The following is a 21,367-nucleotide window of genomic DNA, read 5'->3' on the forward strand; positions in this document are numbered from 1 at the left end:
CATTTTTCTACTAATTTAGTTTATTCTATGTTTACTTATATAGTTGACAGAGGCTGAGCAAACAGAAGAAGGGGGCAGAGTAGGGTTTTAATCTTCATTCTTCATAAATCCTTTTATACAATCCCAAGTGTGTGTGTAAGAAACAGAGACCCAAACAAATTCACAAACCCTTCTTCTTCTTTCTATTTCAATTTTTGTTGTTACTATTACTAACCCTAGCTTCCTTGAACCCTCACTTTGAAACCCTAGCTGCTTCATCCATGCCTCATTTAAGCTGAATTCGCCACTATGTTGCTGCCATTTCAGCTCACAACAGCGAGGTAAGCTCAAAACCCGTTCGTTCCGTTTCGGCATTCACATGCACCGTCGCAATTAACGCTGTTTTTTTTTCTTTCTTTCTGTGGCTGTAATCAGGTGCATGCGCGTTGTTTGAGTGGAGGAGGAAGAGGCATGGACCGTGCGCTTCTCCTCGCTTGCGTGATTTGCGGGATCCTCTTCTTGGTGTTGGGCTTGGCATCGTTCTTCATTCTTTGGGCTGTGAATTGGAGGCCCTGGCGAATTTATAGGTATCTCGTCGTGATTCTGTGCTTCTGTTTACCTGTTTTGACTTGGTGCTTTGGGTTTGTTTGTAGTTTTAAGATTCAGTTGCCATGCTGCAATGTTAATGCTGTTGAATTTTTTTTTTTTTTTGTGGCGTATGGTTTTTGTTGCTAAAATTAGTAGTTGTTTTAAGATAATTGATAATTTGATATTTACTGGCATTGGCTGCCGTGTACTGTCGCTGAATTTCATAACTGATTTTCAGTTGCCATGCTTTTTCGTTTTTTTTGATGGTCTGCTAAGTATGGCGGTTTTGAACCGTGTGAGCCGGTAATTTGGGAATTCTGTACACGAGGTTGATGCTTCGTAGTCCTGAGTGCTTTGCTTTCTTTTACCTTGCACTCATTTTTTTAAGTAATTTTGTCGGAATTCACGTGAAGATGCATGTTGGTAATGCCTTAGCGGCTAGAGTTTTTAGTAAACGTATCGCACATGGGATGGGTGCTAAATGTAAGATGAGAAGTCTAACCTTTAATCATTCAATGTGATGTGCTTATGGACATCATACAAAATAACCTTTAAACTCTGTATGGTCCATATACTCCCTCCAGTCTCAAATATAAGAAAGAAACGATTTACGCTAACTAAGAAAGTTAGTTAACTACATTTAATTGCCTCAATCTCAATTAAAAATTAATTTTTTTCCCAACTTAATATACGGAATAAAAATGAGTCATCGGAACTAAAACCTCAATTAATTGAAGGGCAGTTTAGAGATAGTAGCATTAAATGAGGTAAAGTTAGTTGAAATTTTCTTATATTTGAGACCAAGAAAAAGGTGTTTTTTTCCTTCTTATATTTAAGACCAGAGTAGTATGTGATTTGTATTAATTGAGTTGCTAATCAAGGAAATAATAGATTCGTAATCTTCAGTAGGCCTCTGATTATTTCATTAAGTTGCTCCTTTGGTGAAACTGTATCTCCAATCACAGTTAGATCTTCAATTAGGGATTGTATTCAAAGGTGATACTAAAAAATAGTTCAATCTTAAGGCATTGTGCTTTGAAGTTCTTGTCTGAAGTTGTCTGGCCTTCAGCCCTTCACATTCTTGTGAAATTGAAAGGAGTGGATTTTATCCCATAATTGCTTAGAGATCTTGCATCTGATTACTCAAGCAAGCATACTGTCAGAAATTGATGATTGTAACCAAGAGAGAAGCAAGTCTTGTTACTCTGATGCAATATAGGTTTCACAGATGTGATTTGCCCCACAATTTTCAAGTGAGCGGAATTTTGATGGAATTACTGTATTGGTGGGAAAGTGGTGAAGACGACGGCCTTTGATTATTGGTTCAACTTGCTGGCACCAAAGTAGATAATTTTCCGAATCATTTTCTAGGAAACAGAGTGAGAAAATATAACTGCGGATGATGCCAGAGAAGGTTCCATGGAGGAGAGAGGTGTTGACGGAGGATGCAATCTCAGTGGTGAGCATGAATTGGTTGTTCAGAGGTCATCTTGGGTTCGAGCAAAGCTCTCAAAGCCATGATAAAGTTGTGAGGAAGAGAAAATGAATACTGAAATGTAAATTTATAATTCTGTAAAATGAAGTCAATCTTACAATTATGAGGCTCCTGCTATATATAGAAACAGAATTGATATGGTTGTAAATAACTATAGTTACTGCTGAGCTGTCTTCGGTTATCAGGATATCCTGTAGGAATGGGTACAATCATATTACAGAGAGTGAGAGAGTAACACTACTCTAATATAGAGACACCCTTAAAGAAGAAACCTGTGAAGCTAAGAAGAAAAGGATGTCTCATAAAAGTTGAGTTCGAATTATATTCTAGCCGATTGCACTCGATTTCTTTTGTGTGTATATTATTTGTTTTATTATTAAAAAGAAATTTCTTAACTCTTTAATGGTATTTTACTATGATTATTGGATAGCAAGAAAAAAAAAAATTATTGTTTTGCTGGACAATACTAGTATAGGTAAACAGAGCAAAAATAAAAATAAAAATTGACATCTAGGATTTGACCTACTTTGTTTGACAGGAGTCTCTAATATCTATACATGTTCAGAAAATTGAGTAATTTGACTTCTTGTTTTGATGTGGTCTGTTGTGATTAATTTTAAAATATTTGATGAATCCACAGTGATAGCAACTGGCTTGTAGAATGTAACACATAATGTTGGTCTGGGCATCTTGATTGCTTTTCAAGAACAAATAAGTTCAAGTTTGGCTACATTGATGACTTTCTAAGTTATCTCATGTTTTGAGAAGAAATACAAGTTGTTTTTATGCTGCTTTTGTCATGCATTTAAAGTACTATGAATTTCAGAACATTGTTTTGGGCTTCTTTGCATCTATTTTTATTTATTTGTTTCTATTTCAGTTGGATCTTTGCTCGGAAATGGCCAAATATCTTGCAAGGTCCTCAACTTCATTTGCTCTGTGGTTTCCTGAATCTTTCTGCATGGGTAGTTGTTATTTCTCCAATTCTGGTACTTATCATTTGGGGCTCTTGGTTGATTGTAATATTGGGTCGAGACCTGATTGGTTTGGCTGTAATAATGGCTGGCACTGCCCTTCTATTGGCATTTTATTCAATTATGCTCTGGTGGAGAACTCAGTGGCAAAGCTCAAGTATGTATTTTCCGGCCTATTTTTTGTTTAACAAAACAAATTTTGTGTTGTTCACAGTTATTAAGCTTATATATTCTATTCAATTTGAAACCTGAATTTCTAAATGCTGTAACTTAGGTAGAGACTGTTTCTGGTAATACTGTTGTGGATTGTTTTCTGTGGATGATCTTCCATCATTTGAGCAATTGACAGCCTTTGGATGTGATGATTATGTCCTCTGTTTCATGAAAAAGTGAACAGAAGAGGGAATAACTGTAACTGCTGTCATGTATGATTTTTCCATTGTTAAAATTAGTGTGATATTCTCATTAGAAAAGTGGAATAAATTGCACAGGCTTTACTGGATTCAGTGCAAACCTGGTTCCAAAAAAAATTTGGTCAAAAAGGTTGCTGGATATGTTGGCAAGTGGTCATAAAGTTGCCAAAAAAATTGAGAACAATTGGGAACTACAGCAGGGTTAAAGTATTGGATGCCAAACAAAGAAGTTCCACAGTTGAGAAATTGACTAAAAATAATAATTTGATCATGTTTATAGGAGATGACATTGTCTTGGTTAGTGAAAAGAAGTAAAATAGAACAAGTTTGATTGAATAATATATATAAGATTAGAATGATATGGTGTGTTTTACTTCTAACACACAAATGGCCCTAATATTGTAAAACTTACTAACGACACTCATAGCAAATCAGAAGGTAAACAGTTGGATTATCAATAGGTCTAGGTCTAGCTTTCAACATGCCTGTTTCCTTTATATGTCTAAGGCATACTGGTTGATGAATAATAATGTTGACCTAAGATTGAGCAACATCAATTCTTTAGAAGTACCAGAGTTTTCCCTAGTTTTGGTCCAAAATTGATGAATTATAATTATATTTTTCTAATAAAATGAATGCCATGATGAGCGTCATCTGTAATAACAATTTGATTAGCATATACAACCAAATGTATCGTAACTGAGAAGTACAGTGACTTCAACATAAAATTGAGCAATCTGCTTCTTTATAAGCCAGAAAAGACTTGCATAACAACACTATCAAGCTTAAGGAGGCTGTTTGAGGCCATAAAGGGATCTTTGTAATCAACATCTGGTTGTAAGGATTCCCCCTTTGCAACAAAGCCTGGCAATTGCTCTGTATATAGTTCCTTAAATTGTCCTTGTTGAAAGGCTCTGTATATGTGTACAAATTGTTGACGGTTGTGTGTACATATTGGATCCAAATTTTGCTACGTTGTTAAAAGAGAAAAGTTTAGAATTAGATCTAAATGTCCTGTCATTTTTGCTTCTTAGTACAAATAGAAATACCAAATTGACTTTGAAGCAGAGCTAAATTTTTAAAAAATGGAATTTTTGTTCCTTCTTTGTTAAGAATAACTAGGTTCAATGAGAATAATCATTGATAAAAATCTAACAATTTTAAATCTCTAGGTTGAAACAATATGGTATAGACCCCATATGTAGTATGCTCTAGATATGACTCTGAAATTTACTATAGGTTTATTTCCATAGTTAACATGACCCACTAAAGATGCCAATTTTGTGAATGAGATTGGGAGAAAACAAGCATCATGTGAGGTTAAAAGTTGATAGAAGCCATGCGAATCATGATTTCTGCTGATTATCCTTTTCTTACTGTGGTTTTGCGGAAGAAATGCTCCTGCTTTGGAGAATCATCTGGAGCTAGCAATTGAATAAAATCAAATAGTGAAGGCCATACTGCTGAAAGCTCAAATAAGTTGACATATGTCCCTCAACTGTGAGCTAGTCTCATGGGATTCTGCTTGAGTGTTATTACTCTGTCTAGAATGCCTAGGGCATTTAGAGTTTTTGCCGTCTAAGCTGATATCCTATTACATTTCTTCTTGTCCAACCTATGTGGGGCTTTTGTTCCTATTTTTTGTTTTCCAACAGCAGTGAAATAAGTTGCTTATAAATAGGTATTTTGTTAGTAGAACAAGCAACAGGAAATGTTCTTTGATTAGGTCTTCAGTCAAAGCTATTGACGGAAAACTTTGTTCTTGTCAGCTGTACAACTTTTTTGTTTTTGTTCTCTATGTTGCTTTTTGTGTCTAAGTTTAGTATTAATAGGTGAATGATATATAGCCAGGAAGCAGTGTTGTACAGATTAGACATGAAAAGTATATTTACCTGGTTTTATAAAGATATAGTATGTTTGGGAATTTTATATGATTTACTTAGTTTGGTTTTGATGTTGGTTGATGTTATAGTTGTAATAACCAATATCTGCATTTTTCTTTGACAGGGGCTGTTGCAATCCTGCTTCTTTTGGCTGTTGCTCTTCTTTGTGCATATGAACTCTGTGCAGTATATGTTACAACTGGATCACGAGCATCTGACCGCTATTCTCCTTCTGGTTTCTTTTTTGGAGTCTCTGCAATTGCTTTAGCAATCAACATGCTATTTATTTGCAGAATGGTGTTTAATGGTATGCTTTTGAATCACTTAGTTCATTTACAAATTGCTATTCCTGATTATTATTAAAGGTTAAGATATGTTTTTGGTTGTTGTACACGATAATCATGTTCAGTGTAGTCCTTATGTGAAGAAACTTTTCAGTTAGCTTCTAACCCTTTTCAATGTTGTCTGTACTGTTTGTTGCCATAATATTGTGATATTGAAGTTGAGTTACCCTAAAATATAAGGATCAAATTTAAAAATGGCTGTCATGTAGTGACAAAAAAATAGTATTTTTAATCCCTACATGCACAACACTCATCTTTAGTTTGGTACGCTTCATTGTGTTATAACTCCAGTAGATAGTAGTATTATAATAGTAATAGATGACATTTGTTTTTGATGTAGACAGTGTTCGTTTGTACGTATACTGCTTTTGGCTTGATTCTATTTGTTTTTTATTTTTGTTTTTTGTTATTTGCATAATCTTATTGCCATTATTCATCGTAGGGAATGGCTTGGATGTGGATGAATACGTGCGAAGGGCATACAAATTTGCTTATTCTGATTGTATTGAAGTAGGTCCAGTAGCATGTTTACCAGAACCCCCAGACCCTAATGAGTTGTATCCTCGACAATCTAGAAGGTATGTTCTAGTTCTTGTTCTCATTGTTGGGTATCGTAGTGGAGACAAATAACTGTAAGGTGTTTTTATAGCATTCAGTACTGTCTGTTAGACAGACATTTATTTTGCTATTATTTTTATACCCCCTTTTTCATGTATTTTATTAATGGGTCTAATTACTTTGGCTGGATAATAAATCTTTATATTGCTTCTCAAATATTTATCTGGATGTAGACATATAGTACTACTATTTCATTAAGCTTTCTTCCAAGTTCTTATTATTTTTGTTTGTCTTTGTAGGGCTTCCCATCTTGTACTGCTCTATCTTGGCTCACTATGTGTTCTGTTAGTATACTCCATCTTGTATGGTCTAACAGCAAAGGAGGAGAATTGGCTTGGAGCAATTACATCAGTTGCTGTTATTATTCTTGGTAATTTAATTAGCTCTTGGTATTTATTATATTATTTTTTAATATTAACAGAAAATTCTTTTGCACTTTTCATCTCTGTTTATTTGATTTGCTTTTTTTCTGTGCACTTCTTGTTCTGTAGACTGGAATTTGGGAGCTTGCCTGTATGGTTTTCAACTTCTTGATAGTCGTGTTGCAGCACTGTTTATTGCTGGAACATCTCGTGTTTTTCTTATCTGTTTTGGAGTGCACTACTGGTTAGTTTCTTAAATTGAAAAATGACCTTTTTCTCAGCACAATTGCATCTATTATTGGTTTGTTGACTTTTCTCTACTTTCGCCTCTCACAGGTATTTAGGGCACTGTATCAGCTATGCTGTTATGGCATCTGTACTGCTAGGAGCGGCTGTTTCTCGCCATTGGTCAGCCACAAACCCATTGGCTGCGAGGAGAGATGCCTTACAAAGCACTGTAGTTCGTCTGAGAGAAGGATTCCGTAGAAAGGAGCACAACAGTTCATCTAGCTTTTCTGAAGGTTGTGGCTCAAGTATGAAACGAAGTAGTAGTGTTGAAGCCGGTAATCTTGGTAATGTCATTGAAGCTGGCAGGGCTATGGCTGCAGGTGATGGGAGCAATTGGAATAATGTCCTGTCTCAAACTACTAGTTTGCCGGATGGAATCAATAGTGATAAAAGCATAGATAGTGGAAGGTCAAGTTTAGCATTACATAGCAGCTCCTGTCGCTCAGTTGTTCATGAGCCAGAAGTTGGAACATCATCTGATGATAGAAATTTGGATCACAATAATTCTTTGGTGGTTTGTTCTAGTAGTGGTCTTGATAGTCAAGGGAATGACTCTAGTGCATCAAACTCTGCAAATCAACAAACACTGGATTTGAATTTGGCTCTTGCGTTCCAGGAAAGTTTGAATGACCCTAGGATTGCAACTATGCTGAAAAGTAGGACAAGACAAGGTGATCGAGAATTGAGTAGTTTATTACAGGACAAAGGATTGGATCCAAATTTTGCTATGATGTTAAAAGAGAAAAGTTTAGAATTAGATCCAACTATACTGGCATTGTTGCAAAGGAGTAGCATGGATGCAGATAGAGATCATAATGAAAATACTGATAACACCAGTGTTGACAATGCCATGCCTAATCAAATTTCATTATCTGAAGAATTGAGGCTACATGGGCTTGAAAAGTGGCTTCAGTTGTGCAGACTTGTATTGCATCACATTACGGGTACTCCAGAGCGAGCATGGGTTCTGTTTAGTTTTATTTTCATACTTGAAACCATCATTGTTGCCATATTCCGTCCAAAAACGATCAAAATTATTAATGCAACACACCAGCAGGTGAGTGCTGAGTCCCTTCCTAGTATGTTTGTGGTTTGTTTTGGGGGACTGAATGACACCCACACACACACATCTATTTCTAGAAGCTTGTTATATGTATTTTATTTGTTTGATCTTGGGGTTGTAACTGTTTAAACCTTGCAATGCTCATTTTGATATTTCCTGAACCTTTATTGCTTGTAGTTTGAGTTTGGTTTGGCGGTGCTCCTGTTATCTCCTGTGATATGTTCAATTATGGCTTTCCTTCGATCACTTACAGCAGAAGAAATGTCAATGACATCAAAACCAAGGAAGGTACGGAATTGGCTGTTTTTTGGATTAAAAATGCAAATCATTGTCATCTACTGAAATGGATGAACTTGATTTTTAACTTTTTATCTTGCTGAGCTGACTGATAATGTTTGGCTGTTTGCTATGTGTACTTGACTAATTGTTGTAAATTTATAATATAGGAAGTGCTTCTGTTCTTTATAAAGTTTTTGGTTTTGATGCATCTGTTTTAGTCTTTTAAGGTTTATACATTCTTATAGTGCACATGTATTAGCTTTAGGTGAGAGGGCTAACTTTACTGGTGCTATCATGATACCATTCTCTTGCCCATATATGCTCTTGGGGTGGGATTATTGGGAAACTCTTTGGAAATGTGGGATTGTCCTAGTTTGTTGAACTGAGTTTGTCTTTCTGTGATGGGCTGAGCTGGCAGCCTGTGATCCAAACCTGCAATTTGAAAACCTGAAATCCCTAAATCCCCATTGTCTCAGCCTCTTTGAATCACTTGACCCCCCTCTTCTCTCAGAATTAAACCCCTCTCTTTCAGATGTGGCCCCGAACCACTATAACTCTACTCTCAAATCACTTTGGTGTGGCGAGAGACGAAGCTTTATTTATTTGTTTGTTTTTGTTTCTTAAACCCATAATTTGAGCTTATGCTGGATCTATACAAGGTCTCTTGATTCTTTGACTTCTCATTATTTTTCTCGGTGTTCCTTTTTCCTTTCCATAATTGCTATAAAATATAAAATAGACATTGAATTATTAAATAATATAACTATTAAACAAATATCTAAATTCTTACTTGAGATTTGCTGGTGGGATCTTACATCTGATGTCACACAATTTATGATCATCCCAATTTACCATCTTTCGCCCCAGTCCTAAGTAGGATCTCGATTTTGACACCCTTGCATCTTGGTTTCCACTTGGACTAAGTTACAATGTGTGTTTTCTTGGCTTGTTAGAGGTGTGCAGTCATGTAGCTCATGAAAATTAATGGTTCCTTGAAGTTCATTCCCTTCATTGATCCCAGCAACTTGCTATCCTCTGTTAAATCAGGATTGTATACCTTCATGGAAATTGTAGAATCGAACAACCCTACAAGTAAAATTGTGATTTTTGACATCCTTCCTTATAGGAGTAGCTACAGCCTATGGGTACTGATTGCCTTTGGAGGTTTTTTTTTTCTTTTTCTAACCTCACTATTGTAATGTTAACTAGAATTAGGGATTTCATTTAGCTCTCATGTTTTCTCTTTAATTTATTCAATTGTTATGTTTAGCCTGACTATTTATGTCTGTTGCTTTTTCTGTTAAGAGACTCTTGTTTTAGTGCATGCATTCAATAACATGATGTCTGATAAAGTATTTGTTTGAGGTTTAAACGAATAACTAATTGCATATTCTCTCTCTCTCTCTCTCTCTAATTCACTGTCTTCAGTATGGATTTATTGCTTGGCTACTCAGCACTTGTGTTGGATTGTTGCTCTCCTTTTTAAGGTAAGCCCTACTATTCCTGAAAGTTGTTCATACTTTTAAATTTTGACCTCATTTCTATTGAATGTGAATGCCTTTTTTCTATCAGCATAACTGCTTTAACCTTTGTTTGCATTTTATTAATTATTCATCATATAATTTATGCAGCAAATCATCTGTTCTCCTTGGTATATCCTTGACTGTGCCACTATTGGTGGCATGCCTTTCTGTTGCCATTCCCATATGGATTTGTAATGGTTACCAATTTTGGGTTCCTCGTGTGAATTGTACTGGGAGTGCTGGAAATGATCGAATTCCTCAAACAAAGGAGGTTAGTTCTTATGCCTTTCCTACTTACTATTAGGGTGTCTATAATTTGATGTTTTCTGGTGTCTCCTAGCTTTATCTCCTGATATGTGGTTTCTCTTAGTCTTAGCTTTTCCTCCTGATAAAATCACTTTGTTTTTCATTCTAGGATATGACATATGTACATAATTATTTTAATTCATAGATGGAGGTGTGTTATGCATTTGTTACTCTTTCTGTCAAGTTAAATTTCTTGTTGATGCATAAGCTTTTCTTGTTCCCTTTTACAGGGTATTGTTCTTCTTATCAGTATGTCAGTATTTGTTGGATCTGTACTGGCTTTGGGTGCAATAGTTTCTGCGAAGCCTTTAGACGATTTACGATACAAGGGATGGAATGGTGATCCAAAAATTTTGGGTTCCCCTTACACATCATCTGTTTTTCTTGGCTGGGCAATGGCATCTGCAATTGGTTTAGTTGTTACGAGCGTGCTTCCAATAATTTCATGGTTTGCAACATATCGGTTCTCCCTTTCCTCTGCTATCTTTATTGGACTTTTTGCAGGTATTTTCTCATTTTGTATTTACAAATCCTCCCCCCATACAAAAGTATAAGATTGCTTTTGTTGTTGCTGATATCTACTTAGCTTATTTCTGTAACTATTTCTGCAGTTATTCTTGTGGCATTTTGCGGGGTGTCCTATTTAGAAGTTATCAAAACTAGGGACGACCAAGTTCCAACAAACGGTGATTTCTTAGCTGCTTTACTTCCTTTAGTCTGCATTCCAGCAGTGCTGTCGCTTTGCTGTGGATTGCTTAAGTGGTAGGTAACACTTTCTTGTATTTGTCAATTTATCTTTATGGTAAATTGACAGCTATTGCTGTGTGATAGATGTCTGATCTTTTTAAAATGTCTATTTGCAGGAAGGATGATGATTGGAAACTTTCTCGTGGTGTATATATTTTTGTTATAATTGGTCTTTTGCTTCTGCTTGGTGCTATTTCAGCTTTGATAGTTGTTGTCAAGCCTTGGACTGTAAGTGTGTTGAATTCATTGTCTCTTTAACTCCCTCTTCCCCAAGGTCAAAATTCTTTGGCTGAACCTCTTCCTTTATATTACTGCAGATAGGAGTAGCATTTCTTTTGGTTCTTCTCCTTATGGTATTAGCAATTGGTGCCATTCACCACTGGGCATCAAACAATTTTTATTTGAGCCGGACACAGATGGTCTTTGTTTGCTTCCTTGCTTTTCTGTTGGCTTTGGCAGCATTTCTTGTTGGATGGTTTGAAGGTTCTATTCAAGTCCATTATATTGGCATTGATATGCATATCTTAAGTAGAAAGTGGCTGATCTGCTAAAGTGCTAACATTATCTTTTTTGCTCTTTTTTTCAGGTAAACCATTTGTTGGAGCATCGGTTGGTTATTTTTCATTTCTTTTTCTTCTTGCCGGACGGGCATTGACAGTGAGTTACTCTCTAATTTTCAATCTTGTAATATCAGCTTTTTATTGTATCCCAAATGCTTTTATGCTTCATGAGTTCATCTTTGTTTTGCTCAGAGGTTTTATTCCTTGGTGATTTTTTTTTTCTATTCCTCAGGTTCTGCTTTCAAATCCCATTGTTGTATATTCTCCTCGAGTTTTGCCAGTGTATGTGTATGATGCTCATGCAGATTGTGGAAAGAATGTCAGGTTTACCCCAAACACTAATTTTATTATTATTGTTTTTAAATATGTTGGTTAATTTTTTCTTTGAATTTACTTGTTATCTGATTTATTACTTTATGTATCCACTGCTTGTATTTGCTATTTACAGTGTGGCCTTTCTCATGCTATATGGGATTGCCCTGGCAACCGAAGGCTGGGGGGTTGTTGCAAGTTTAAAGATCTATCCACCCTTTGCTGGTGCAGCTGTATCAGCAATTACCCTAGTTGTTTCATTTGGGTTTGCTGTATCTCGTCCTTGCCTAACTCTTAAGGTCTGTGAAGTCATTGTGACCGACACTGACTTTTAAGCTACTTCAAAATTTAAATGATTTGATTTATTATATGCACCGAAATGTCTGATGAAACTGGCTTATTATAATGTGCTAACTTCTTTCTTCCTTCTAATTGAAGTTCTAAGTTCTAACCTTTGTTAGCTTATCTGTATTTGTCTTTTCTAGTTGGGTTTGTCTCATCAATGCCTTTGTAATTTCTTGTTATGTATTTCAGTACACCTAGTACTGAATCTTATTATTAATACAATTTATATTTTTGCTGTGCAAAAAAAAAGTTCTAACCTTTGTAAAATGTACAGATGATGGAAGATGCTGTGCATTTCCTGGGTAAGGAAACTGTTATTCAAGCAATTGCTAGATCAGCAACAAAGGTGAGTAGATTTGCCAACGAGATTGCAGGACCCTATTGGGCCAATATCTTTATTTTATTCTTGTCCTCCTAGCATTGTTTGGACTTTGGAGTAGTAGCCAGTAGTCAATCTAACCTTCTCTACAGCTGCTATGTATGCCTATGTTGCCAAAGATTTTCTTCCTTTGTGGAAACAAAGTTCTTGCTAAAATTTGGTTTACTGCTCTGCAATTAATACTTCTGTAAATGTAGTGAGAAATTTTTCCACTGATTATAAATTACTCTGTAAATGTGGCTGTATTTATTTTAAAGTACTTCATACTCAATCATCCTGAGTTTTGGAAATCTTTTATGCTTTTGAATTAATTTGGTTTTATCTTCTGCATTTTCATTGAGCTTAGTAGTTCATGCTTTTCCTGTTTTAACAAAGTCCATTTTTGATCAAAATCTTTGCTGAAGTAACCTTAAACCAATGGAAATGTGTTAATTGCTTCAATAATTATCTTTAATCTTGATACTCACACATAAATATTTTCTAACAAATATGTTCTCCTTTATCTGTTTGTTGATTATTGAATGTTATTGTCAGAAAAGAACTCCTTCATTTGTCAATGCAATTCAACTGTAAATTAATGATATTTACTTGCACTGCAGACCAGAAATGCATTATCTGGAACCTACTCAGCACCACAGAGGTCAGCTAGTTCTGCTGCACTTTTGATTGGAGACCCTACCATTATGCGTGATAGGGCAGGAAATTTTGTGCTTCCGAGAGCTGATGTGATGAAATTAAGAGACCGCTTGAGAAATGAAGAATTAGTTGCAGGTTCATTCTTTAGTAGATTAAGATATCATAGGACATTTCGCCATGAGCCAACCAGCGATGTAGATCATAGAAGAGTAATGTGTGCTCATGCTCGAATTCTGGCACTAGAAGAGGCCATTGATACTGAGTGGGTGTACATGTGGGACAAGTTTGGTGGTTATTTGCTTTTGTTGCTTGGTTTGACATCAAAGGCAGAACGAGCACAGGTAATGGATATCTAGTTTTGCATATAGTGGATGATATCTAGTTTTTATTTTTATTCTTGTGACAATGATAATCCATTTCTCTGGTAGGATGAGGTTCGTTTGAGACTCTTTCTTGATAGCATTGGATTTTCTGATTTAAGTGCTAAGAAAATAAAGAAGTGGATGCCAGAAGATCGCAGGCAATTTGAAATCATTCAGGAGAGGTACTATCCTGAATATCTGATATTAATATGTATAGTATCTTTACCATGTTTTTTCTATCTAAATATTTTGTTGTGAATTTTCTAGTTACATAAGAGAAAAGGAGATGGAAGAGGAAGTCTTCATGCAGAGGCGTGAAGAGGAGGGCAGAGGGAAAGAAAGGAGGAAGGCCCTACTTGAAAAAGAGGAACGTAAATGGAAGGAGATAGAAGCTTCTCTGCTCTCCTCCATTCCTAATGCTAGCAGCAGAGAGGCTGCTGCCATGGCAGCAGCTGTACGTGCAGTTGGAGGTGATTCTGTTCTAGATGATTCCTTTGCTCGAGAGAGGGTTTCAAGCATTGCACGTAGGATTCGTGCTTCACAGTTATCTCGGCGTGCACTTCAGGTTCATTAACTGTCTTTGATATTTATTCTGAATTCTGATAGCAATTGGTAGGATCTGAGTTTTTTTAGTCTGTTTAATTTATTGGAGGGATTTCAATGGGAATAAAAAAATAATTGGATGGAATGATTAGTGGAAACAATTGGTAGGATCTTTTTTCAGTTTTTCTAACAGTCCGTTAAATTTATTTGAGGGATTTCAATGGGAATAAAAAAATAATTGGATGGAATGATCACCTCTTTTTGTATCATCTATGATGTAGTTAATAGTGGAATGGTTTCCATTCCCATTTTGGTTTTCAAGAATTAGCAGGATTGTGGTGGAAACAGTATAACAAAAGAAAATAATTTTATTTTTAATTATGGTATTTGCCCTTTTTTTTTGTTAAATAATGTAAATAATAGTGCTCTGTAGCCTTAAGTAGTAAAATGTTTTTCAACCTTTTTTAATTTAATGATATTTTTTATTTAAAAAATTAAATGTTAAAACTGATGTTATTTTGTTTAAAATATCTTTTAAACAAAACAAATCCATTTGATAAATATACAAGGTTACAAATATAGCTTTTTAAGTCAAATATATTTTGTTTGAAGCGTGTGTGTAAAAGAATAAGAGTCTTAATTTTATAATATATTTTTCATTTGTTCTTCAGATATATGTTTCTCAATAGATTAATTTTGTTAATTAAACCAAATTTGTTTGATAGGTACCAACAAGCAAGAAAGACTAAAAGGAAGAAATTAAGTATGAAAATATTTGTATTGCAGTAACTGGTCTGAATCAAGGGAATTCAGATCCTGGTATATTCTGTATAGTGTACAATGGTACAAAAATGAAAACACTCCTAGACAGTTTCAAGAGTGTCTAATCTCTCCCAGACCAAGCCTACATTCTACACACCTTTGCTGGCTTATATTCTCTCTCTCTCTCCCACCTCTCCTAAAACAAATTTAATACACTGCACCTTTTGCCTCTCTTTTCATACACCTTCAGTGATCTTGGGCCTTGACGCTGCATTACTATTCCTTTCCAAAGTATTCAGTAAACTTCTGATTCATTGTATACTCGTTCCATTCCTACCAGCTCATTTCAGCTAACTGGATTTTCTTTATGATAATCATCTATTTAAAATATCTGCACATGCACACCTTTATCTTTGACTGATGGATCACTCACTGAAAAAAATATGATGGAAAATTATTCTAAAGAATTTAACTAGAATGCATTGACAGTGTAGATTTTTTTTTACTGTCTGATTGTCGTCAGATCATAGATTGTCATCCATGGTAATTTTGTTGATTTTTTTAATAAGTACATTATAATTCATATTTAAGGTGATTTTTGATTGATTGACAGTATACAAATATTTACACTGACATTATATGAAAATTATACCCATTTTTTTTTGGTATTTATAAAATAATCCATTACAAAAGTCTATTTTTTTTAATCTCCCTCTACTTGTGGTATCATAATTTAAATAATTAGGATGACTCTTCTGGAGATTACTTAATTTGTAGTGAAATTTTGATATCTGTGCAGACAGGAGTGGCAGGTGCCATATGTGTTCTTGATGATGAGCCAACAGCCAGTGGCAGGCATTGTGGTCCCATTGATTCCAGTCTATGTCAAAGTCAAAAAGTTAGCTTCTCCATTGCATTGATGATTCAACCTGAATCTGGTCCTGTTTGTCTTTTGGGCACTGAGTTTCAGAAGAAGATTTGCTGGGAAATTCTTGTGGCTGGATCTGAACAAGGTATTGAGGCTGGACAAGTTGGGCTTAGATTGATTACTAAAGGTGATAGGCAAACAACGGTTGCAAAGGAGTGGAGTATTAGTGCAACAAGTATTGCAGACGGAAGGTTTGATCTTTCTCTTTATTTTATGTATCGTGTTTGTTTTTTAAAGTTGAGGTTCAGTTACTCAGTTCTCTTGTTATATATGTTTTACCTCTTTGTTGCAGGTTATCTTCAAATGTGTGTCAGTAATCTTCTTAGTTTAATAACATTTTGTTATTCCAATTTAATCCTAAAGCATTTTATAATTATATGGTTTCAGTATTTCTTATTAATTGTTTTACAATTCATCTCTCCAGATTAAGTTCCACAGTTTTTTCAATAATTAAGAATTCAAAAGTCAAATTTGAATCTCTGCCAGCTTTCTTGAGATGCACAAGATAAACTAGTTTTACCTTTAAAGACTGTTAGGACTGACTTTTGCTATTTTGGCATGGTAAATTTGAAACCGGACCATTTATAAGCATGAGTCTATTTTGAAATACAGGAGATTTTTATAGAGCAAAATACTTATATTATTTGCTCAATTGCTTGAGTTTGTCATCATCTATTTGGATGGTTCTGTCTAGGTATAATAGTATACTTTACTCGTTGTGTTTTTGACTAGTTGTATGCTTGGCTTTCACTATTATACTCTTATACTAGGCCATGTTATTCCAATGCACAATAAATTGTTGAAGTTTCTTACGTTTCTGTGTGGATAAATATATTGCAGGTGGCATATTGTAACAATGTCAATTGATGCTGATTTAGGTGAAGCAACATGTTATTTGGATGGTGGATTTGATGGCTATCAGAATGGATTACCATTGTGTGTGGGTAGCAGCATTTGGGAGCAGGGGACAGAAGTGTGGGTTGGTGTTAGACCACCAACAGATATTGATGCATTTGGTCGGTCAGATAGTGAAGGGGTTGAATCTAAGATGCATATTATGGATGCTTTTCTTTGGGGAAGGTGCTTAACTGATGATGAGGTTTCTTCTCTCTATACCTCAATGGCTTCGGCAGACTTCGGTGCACTTGATTTCCCTGAAGATAATTGGCAGTGGGCTGATTCACCTTCGAGGGTATGCTGCCGCTTCTCCCTTCCCTGTCTCTCCCTTCTTGTATGGAAGAAGAGAATTGAAATTTTAAAAACAATATATATAAATTACAGAAACAGAATAAGTTGTCCTCCTAATACTGTTAAATGCTACAACATGCAGAACATGTTCTTATCATGCTTTACTAAACATCATACTGTTGTCTGCTTTACTAGCCATCATGTTTACTTTGCCTAATCTTATTAACACATTTTGTGTCTAGGTTGATGGTTGGGACAGTGATCCTGCTGATGTAGATTTATACGACAGAGATGATGTAGATTGGGATGGACAGTATTCTAGTGGGAGGAAAAGAAGGTCAGAACGTGATGGCATGGTGGTGGATATTGATTCCTTTTCAAGGAAGTATAGAAAACCTAGAATAGAAACTCAAGAAGAGATTAATCAACGGATGTTATCTGTAGAATTAGCCATCAAAGAAGCTCTCTACGCCAGAGGAGAGACACGCTTTACTGATCAGGAATTTCCTCCCAATGATCACTCATTGTTTGTGGATCCTGCAAACCCCCCTGCAAAGTTACAGGTAGTTCTCTTTATTATTATCTTTTAGTTTACTGTATTACCCCCCCTACAAACTTAATATTGTTTCATGTTTACAGGTTGTTTCTGAGTGGTTGAGGCCAGGTGAGATTGGCAGACAGAACCATCTTGACTGTCGTCCGTGCTTATTTTCAGGAGCTCCAAACCCTTCAGATGTTTGTCAGGTATCATGTTTTACACCTCACTTGCAAGAATTTTGAAATAAATGTTTGTTCTCATATATGTTTTGTTAGTATTTTGATTTTTCAATTTGTGTTAATAGTTATGTATATTGAACAGGGCCGTTTAGGTGATTGTTGGTTCTTGAGTGCTGTTGCTGTTCTAGCAGAGGTTTCACGTATATCAGAGGTAATCATCACTCCAGATTACAACGAGGAGGGAATTTATACAGTTCGCTTTTGTGTTCAGGTAATAAGCATATACAATCAGATTTATATTAGTTTCTTATTGTTTATCTCTTTTTCATGCTGTAACGGGATAGATAACATTTTCCAAATAAATGGCATCTAAGTTCTTTGCATATTTTGGTTCATGATATCTAGGGCGAGTGGATCCCTGTTGTTGTTGATGATTGGATTCCTTGTGAATTACCGGGCAAACCTGCATTTGCTACTAGTAAGAAGGCCTATGAACTCTGGGTCTCTATATTGGAGAAGGCATATGCCAAGTTGCATGGCTCTTATGAAGCACTAGAAGGTGGGCTTGTTCAGGATGCTCTGGTGGATCTTACGGGGGGTGCTGGGGAGGAAATTGACATGAGGAGTGGTGAAGCCCAAATTGACCTTGCAAGTGGTAGATTGTGGTCTCAACTGTTACGCTTCAAGCAAGAAGGTTTTCTCCTAGGTGCAGGAAGTCCTTCAGGTTCTGATGTGCACATCTCTTCTAGTGGCATTGTGCAAGGACATGCATACTCAATACTGCAGGTAATGGGATAATGTCTTATATTTGTTATATTCTCACGGTCATGGTTAGATGTAAAACCATTTATAACCCTTCACCTATATAACTTGAGGATGAAGTAGAGTTCAGTTGTTAAGAGAGTTGGTCCTTTACATGGAAAGAAAGCCTTTTTATGTTGAGTTAGTCAGGAGTTTATCCTTATTACCTTTGTTCTTCTATTTTTTTTAAGTTCAATTTGAGGATGAAGTAGAGTTGAGTTGTGTATTATTCATGCTGTAAGCCCAAAAGGTTCTTGTACGAGGGAGTGTGTTTAGTATATATAGTCATTCATGGCAACTCATGAGCCTTCACCCAACAACTCAAGCCTTACAGAGAGTACTCTGACAATCCTAATGATTTTTAATGATCTCTGCTGTCATACAATTTTAGGTAAGAGATGTGGATGGTCATAAACTTGTTCAGATCCGAAATCCATGGGCCAATGAAGTGGAGTGGAATGGTCCATGGTCTGACTCATCACCTGAGTGGACAGATAGGATAAAGCACAAGCTGAAGCATGTTCCGCAGGTAGTTCTTTATGCTTTTCTGTTGTGGATTACTCATATGCTTTGACTTCTTAGCATCTTTTTATGATTGAGCCGACTATTTGCTCTTACCCGGTGTTAAGCATTTGCTGACGTCAAGTAACCATTTCATTTGTCACTTTTTTCAACAGTCCAAAGATGGCATATTCTGGATGTCCTGGCAAGATTTTCAGATTCATTTTCGATCAATATATATTTGCCGTATCTACCCATCAGAGATGCGTCATTCTGTTCATGGTCAATGGCGTGGTTACAGTGCCGGGGGGTGTCAGGATTATGATACATGGAATCAAAATCCACAGTTCAGACTGACTGCAACTGGGCAAGATGCATCATTTCCTATTCATGTATTCATTACCTTGACTCAGGTACTACTGATATTTGCATATTTAATACTACATTTGCAAAAAAGAACATTTCCCTTGAATTTCTTTAAATTTCATTTCATGATATTTATAGGGTGTGGGATTTTCAAGAACAACAGCTGGTTTTAGAAATTATCAATCCAGCCATGATTCACAGATGTTCTACATTGGAATGAGGATACTCAAAACTCGTGGCAGACGTGCTGCTTTCAATATCTACCTACATGAATCAGTTGGTGGGACAGACTATGTTAATTCTCGAGAAATATCCTGTGAAATGGTTTTGGAACCTGAGCCAAAGGGATATACTATAGTTCCTACTACTATACACCCCGGTGAAGAAGCACCATTTGTACTTTCTGTTTTCACCAAGGCATCGGTAACTCTGGAAGCTTTGTAGTGCCTAGGGATAGCTTACATGTATCTTGTCCTCTTGATAAGTTTCTCTGCTTGGGTTCTCGGTGGATCATGTACTTGCACTGCTGGAGCCCTGCTTAGAACAATTGGGTAATTTTCTCTTCCCCCTCTCCCAACAGTTTTCTTTTCATATATATGTCTTCTAACATTGATGGTTTGTATTTTCTCTTCACAGCATTGAGATACTATTCCTGGGAGAAATGATGGCATCTGTTCGAGAGATGGATGAGGTATAGCTGCGCGCACACTCTTGGTCTTTGAATCTGATGATTCGTCATTTTGAACTATACTTCTGCCAGCATTGAAGAGGGCTCTCGGGTTGTTTATTGTGTACATAAAAAAAAAGTGGTACTATAGGGGTATACTTGTAACCATTTAAGCAAAGTTGGAAAAGAAATAACTGAAAATAAGTAGGAAATTTACTAACACCTGGTTCAAATGGAGGTAAGGACGGTGTGGGGAGGTATAGTAACAAGCATTGAGTGACTGATTGTAAATTCAGTTGCCGTTTTGACAATTGCAAAATATTGTACAAACATTAACAATTATCAGTTCCTATCATTTATTGGCATTTGGGAAAATTTTGTACAAATGTCTTTCTAATCTAATTTGATTTCAAAATATATGTAGTTTTCTTATATAACTTGAAGAGTTAAAGTCTTGCGCTCCTTAGATATCTCTAGAGTTCCAATCGTTTATATAACTTGAAAGGACAAAAAGGGTTTCAGATTTATTTATGCTTTCTAAATGTTAATATATATACTCCAATTTTAAAATTATAAATTTCTAATAGTAACTTTAGATACTAGCTATTTTTTTATATCCGCAAGATGTTGTCAATTTAGTATTTTTTTTGTTTAAATCAAACAGTAAATAGGCAGTTTTGTTTTTAAATGTATAAATTATTGATAAATTTGTTATTGAAAGATTAAAATATAAAATTTAGTTATTGAAAGTGTAAAAAGTGTGATATTTATTTGGTGATTAAATTTTTGTCTATTACTGTTAATAAAATAGTCCATGTGATATATAAGGCGAATCACAAAATTGATTGTAAATGTGATCATGCTGAATAGGTTTAAGAAAAATATCAGTAAGTTATCATTATTGAACTTAAATGTCAATAATTTTGATTATAAAGATGTCAATAATTTCTTTTTTTCTTTTGACAAAAATATCAGTAATTTTAATTTTGGATAAAAAGGTCAGTAAATTATCATTATTAGATTAAAATATTAGTAATTTTTTATTGAATGTAAATATTAGTAATTTTTTGTTTAACTTAAATATTAATATGTTTCTATTAGATTAATTTATTAGATCCCAAATATTTATTAGTAAAAGAAAATATATTAATATGATTATATAAAACGTTTAAAAAATTAACACAAGACTGAAATATGATACAATATTAAACATGAAATAAAAGATTTCTTCTAATAAAATTTCAATTAATGTCATTAGCATTTTTTTGGATATTTTATATTATTGTAAATTTTTAAATAAATTAAATAAAATAATATATACGCGAATATCAAAACTAAATATCTAAAAAATCACTTTTTTTAATAAAGTAATATATATATATATATATATATATATATATATATATATATATATTCCAAACTAAAGTATAACAAACTT

The 21,367-nt window shown here is 35.0% G+C and overlaps 1 protein-coding gene across 1 annotated transcript; it reads left to right on the top strand.

The window, feature by feature from the left end:
* Nucleotides 1-44: 44 nt before the first annotated feature.
* On the top strand, nt 45-20,346 carry LOC114421777 (calpain-type cysteine protease DEK1-like). The gene is made up of 32 exons (XM_028387844.1): nt 45-320; nt 415-566; nt 2,943-3,193; nt 5,457-5,639; nt 6,119-6,254; nt 6,534-6,664; nt 6,786-6,900; nt 6,993-8,001; nt 8,185-8,295; nt 9,715-9,773; nt 9,918-10,080; nt 10,346-10,619; nt 10,727-10,877; nt 10,979-11,090; nt 11,180-11,345; nt 11,449-11,519; nt 11,655-11,746; nt 11,871-12,033; nt 12,354-12,425; nt 13,058-13,435; nt 13,523-13,638; nt 13,724-14,021; nt 15,561-15,880; nt 16,530-16,881; nt 17,120-17,440; nt 17,517-17,621; nt 17,737-17,865; nt 18,000-18,380; nt 18,787-18,924; nt 19,073-19,309; nt 19,401-19,813; nt 19,899-20,346. Exons 2-31 carry the CDS (start codon nt 451-453, stop codon nt 19,704-19,706), a joined length of 6,456 nt encoding a protein of 2,151 aa, XP_028243645.1. The 5' UTR covers nt 45-320; nt 415-450; the 3' UTR covers nt 19,707-19,813; nt 19,899-20,346.
* Nucleotides 20,347-21,367: the final 1,021 nt, after the last annotated feature.

This window comes from Glycine soja, chromosome 8, assembly GCF_004193775.1.
Source record: "Glycine soja cultivar W05 chromosome 8, ASM419377v2, whole genome shotgun sequence".
In the NCBI taxonomy this organism is placed as follows: Eukaryota; Viridiplantae; Streptophyta; class Magnoliopsida; order Fabales; family Fabaceae; genus Glycine; species Glycine soja.

What these genes read in the sequence shown, in the direction of transcription:
- LOC114421777 (XM_028387844.1), top strand. Translation starts at nt 451, where the DNA reads ATGGACCGTGCGCTTCTCCTCGCTTGCGTGATTTGCGGGATCCTCTTC. An exon ending in CTTTATTGGACTTTTTGCAG is followed by an intron (nt 10,620 to 10,726) that starts GTATTTTCTCAT and finishes CTATTTCTGCAG; the next exon opens with TTATTCTTGTGGCATTTTGC. An exon ending in TCTTGTTGGATGGTTTGAAG is followed by an intron (nt 11,346 to 11,448) that starts GTTCTATTCAAG and finishes TCTTTTTTTCAG; the next exon opens with GTAAACCATTTGTTGGAGCA.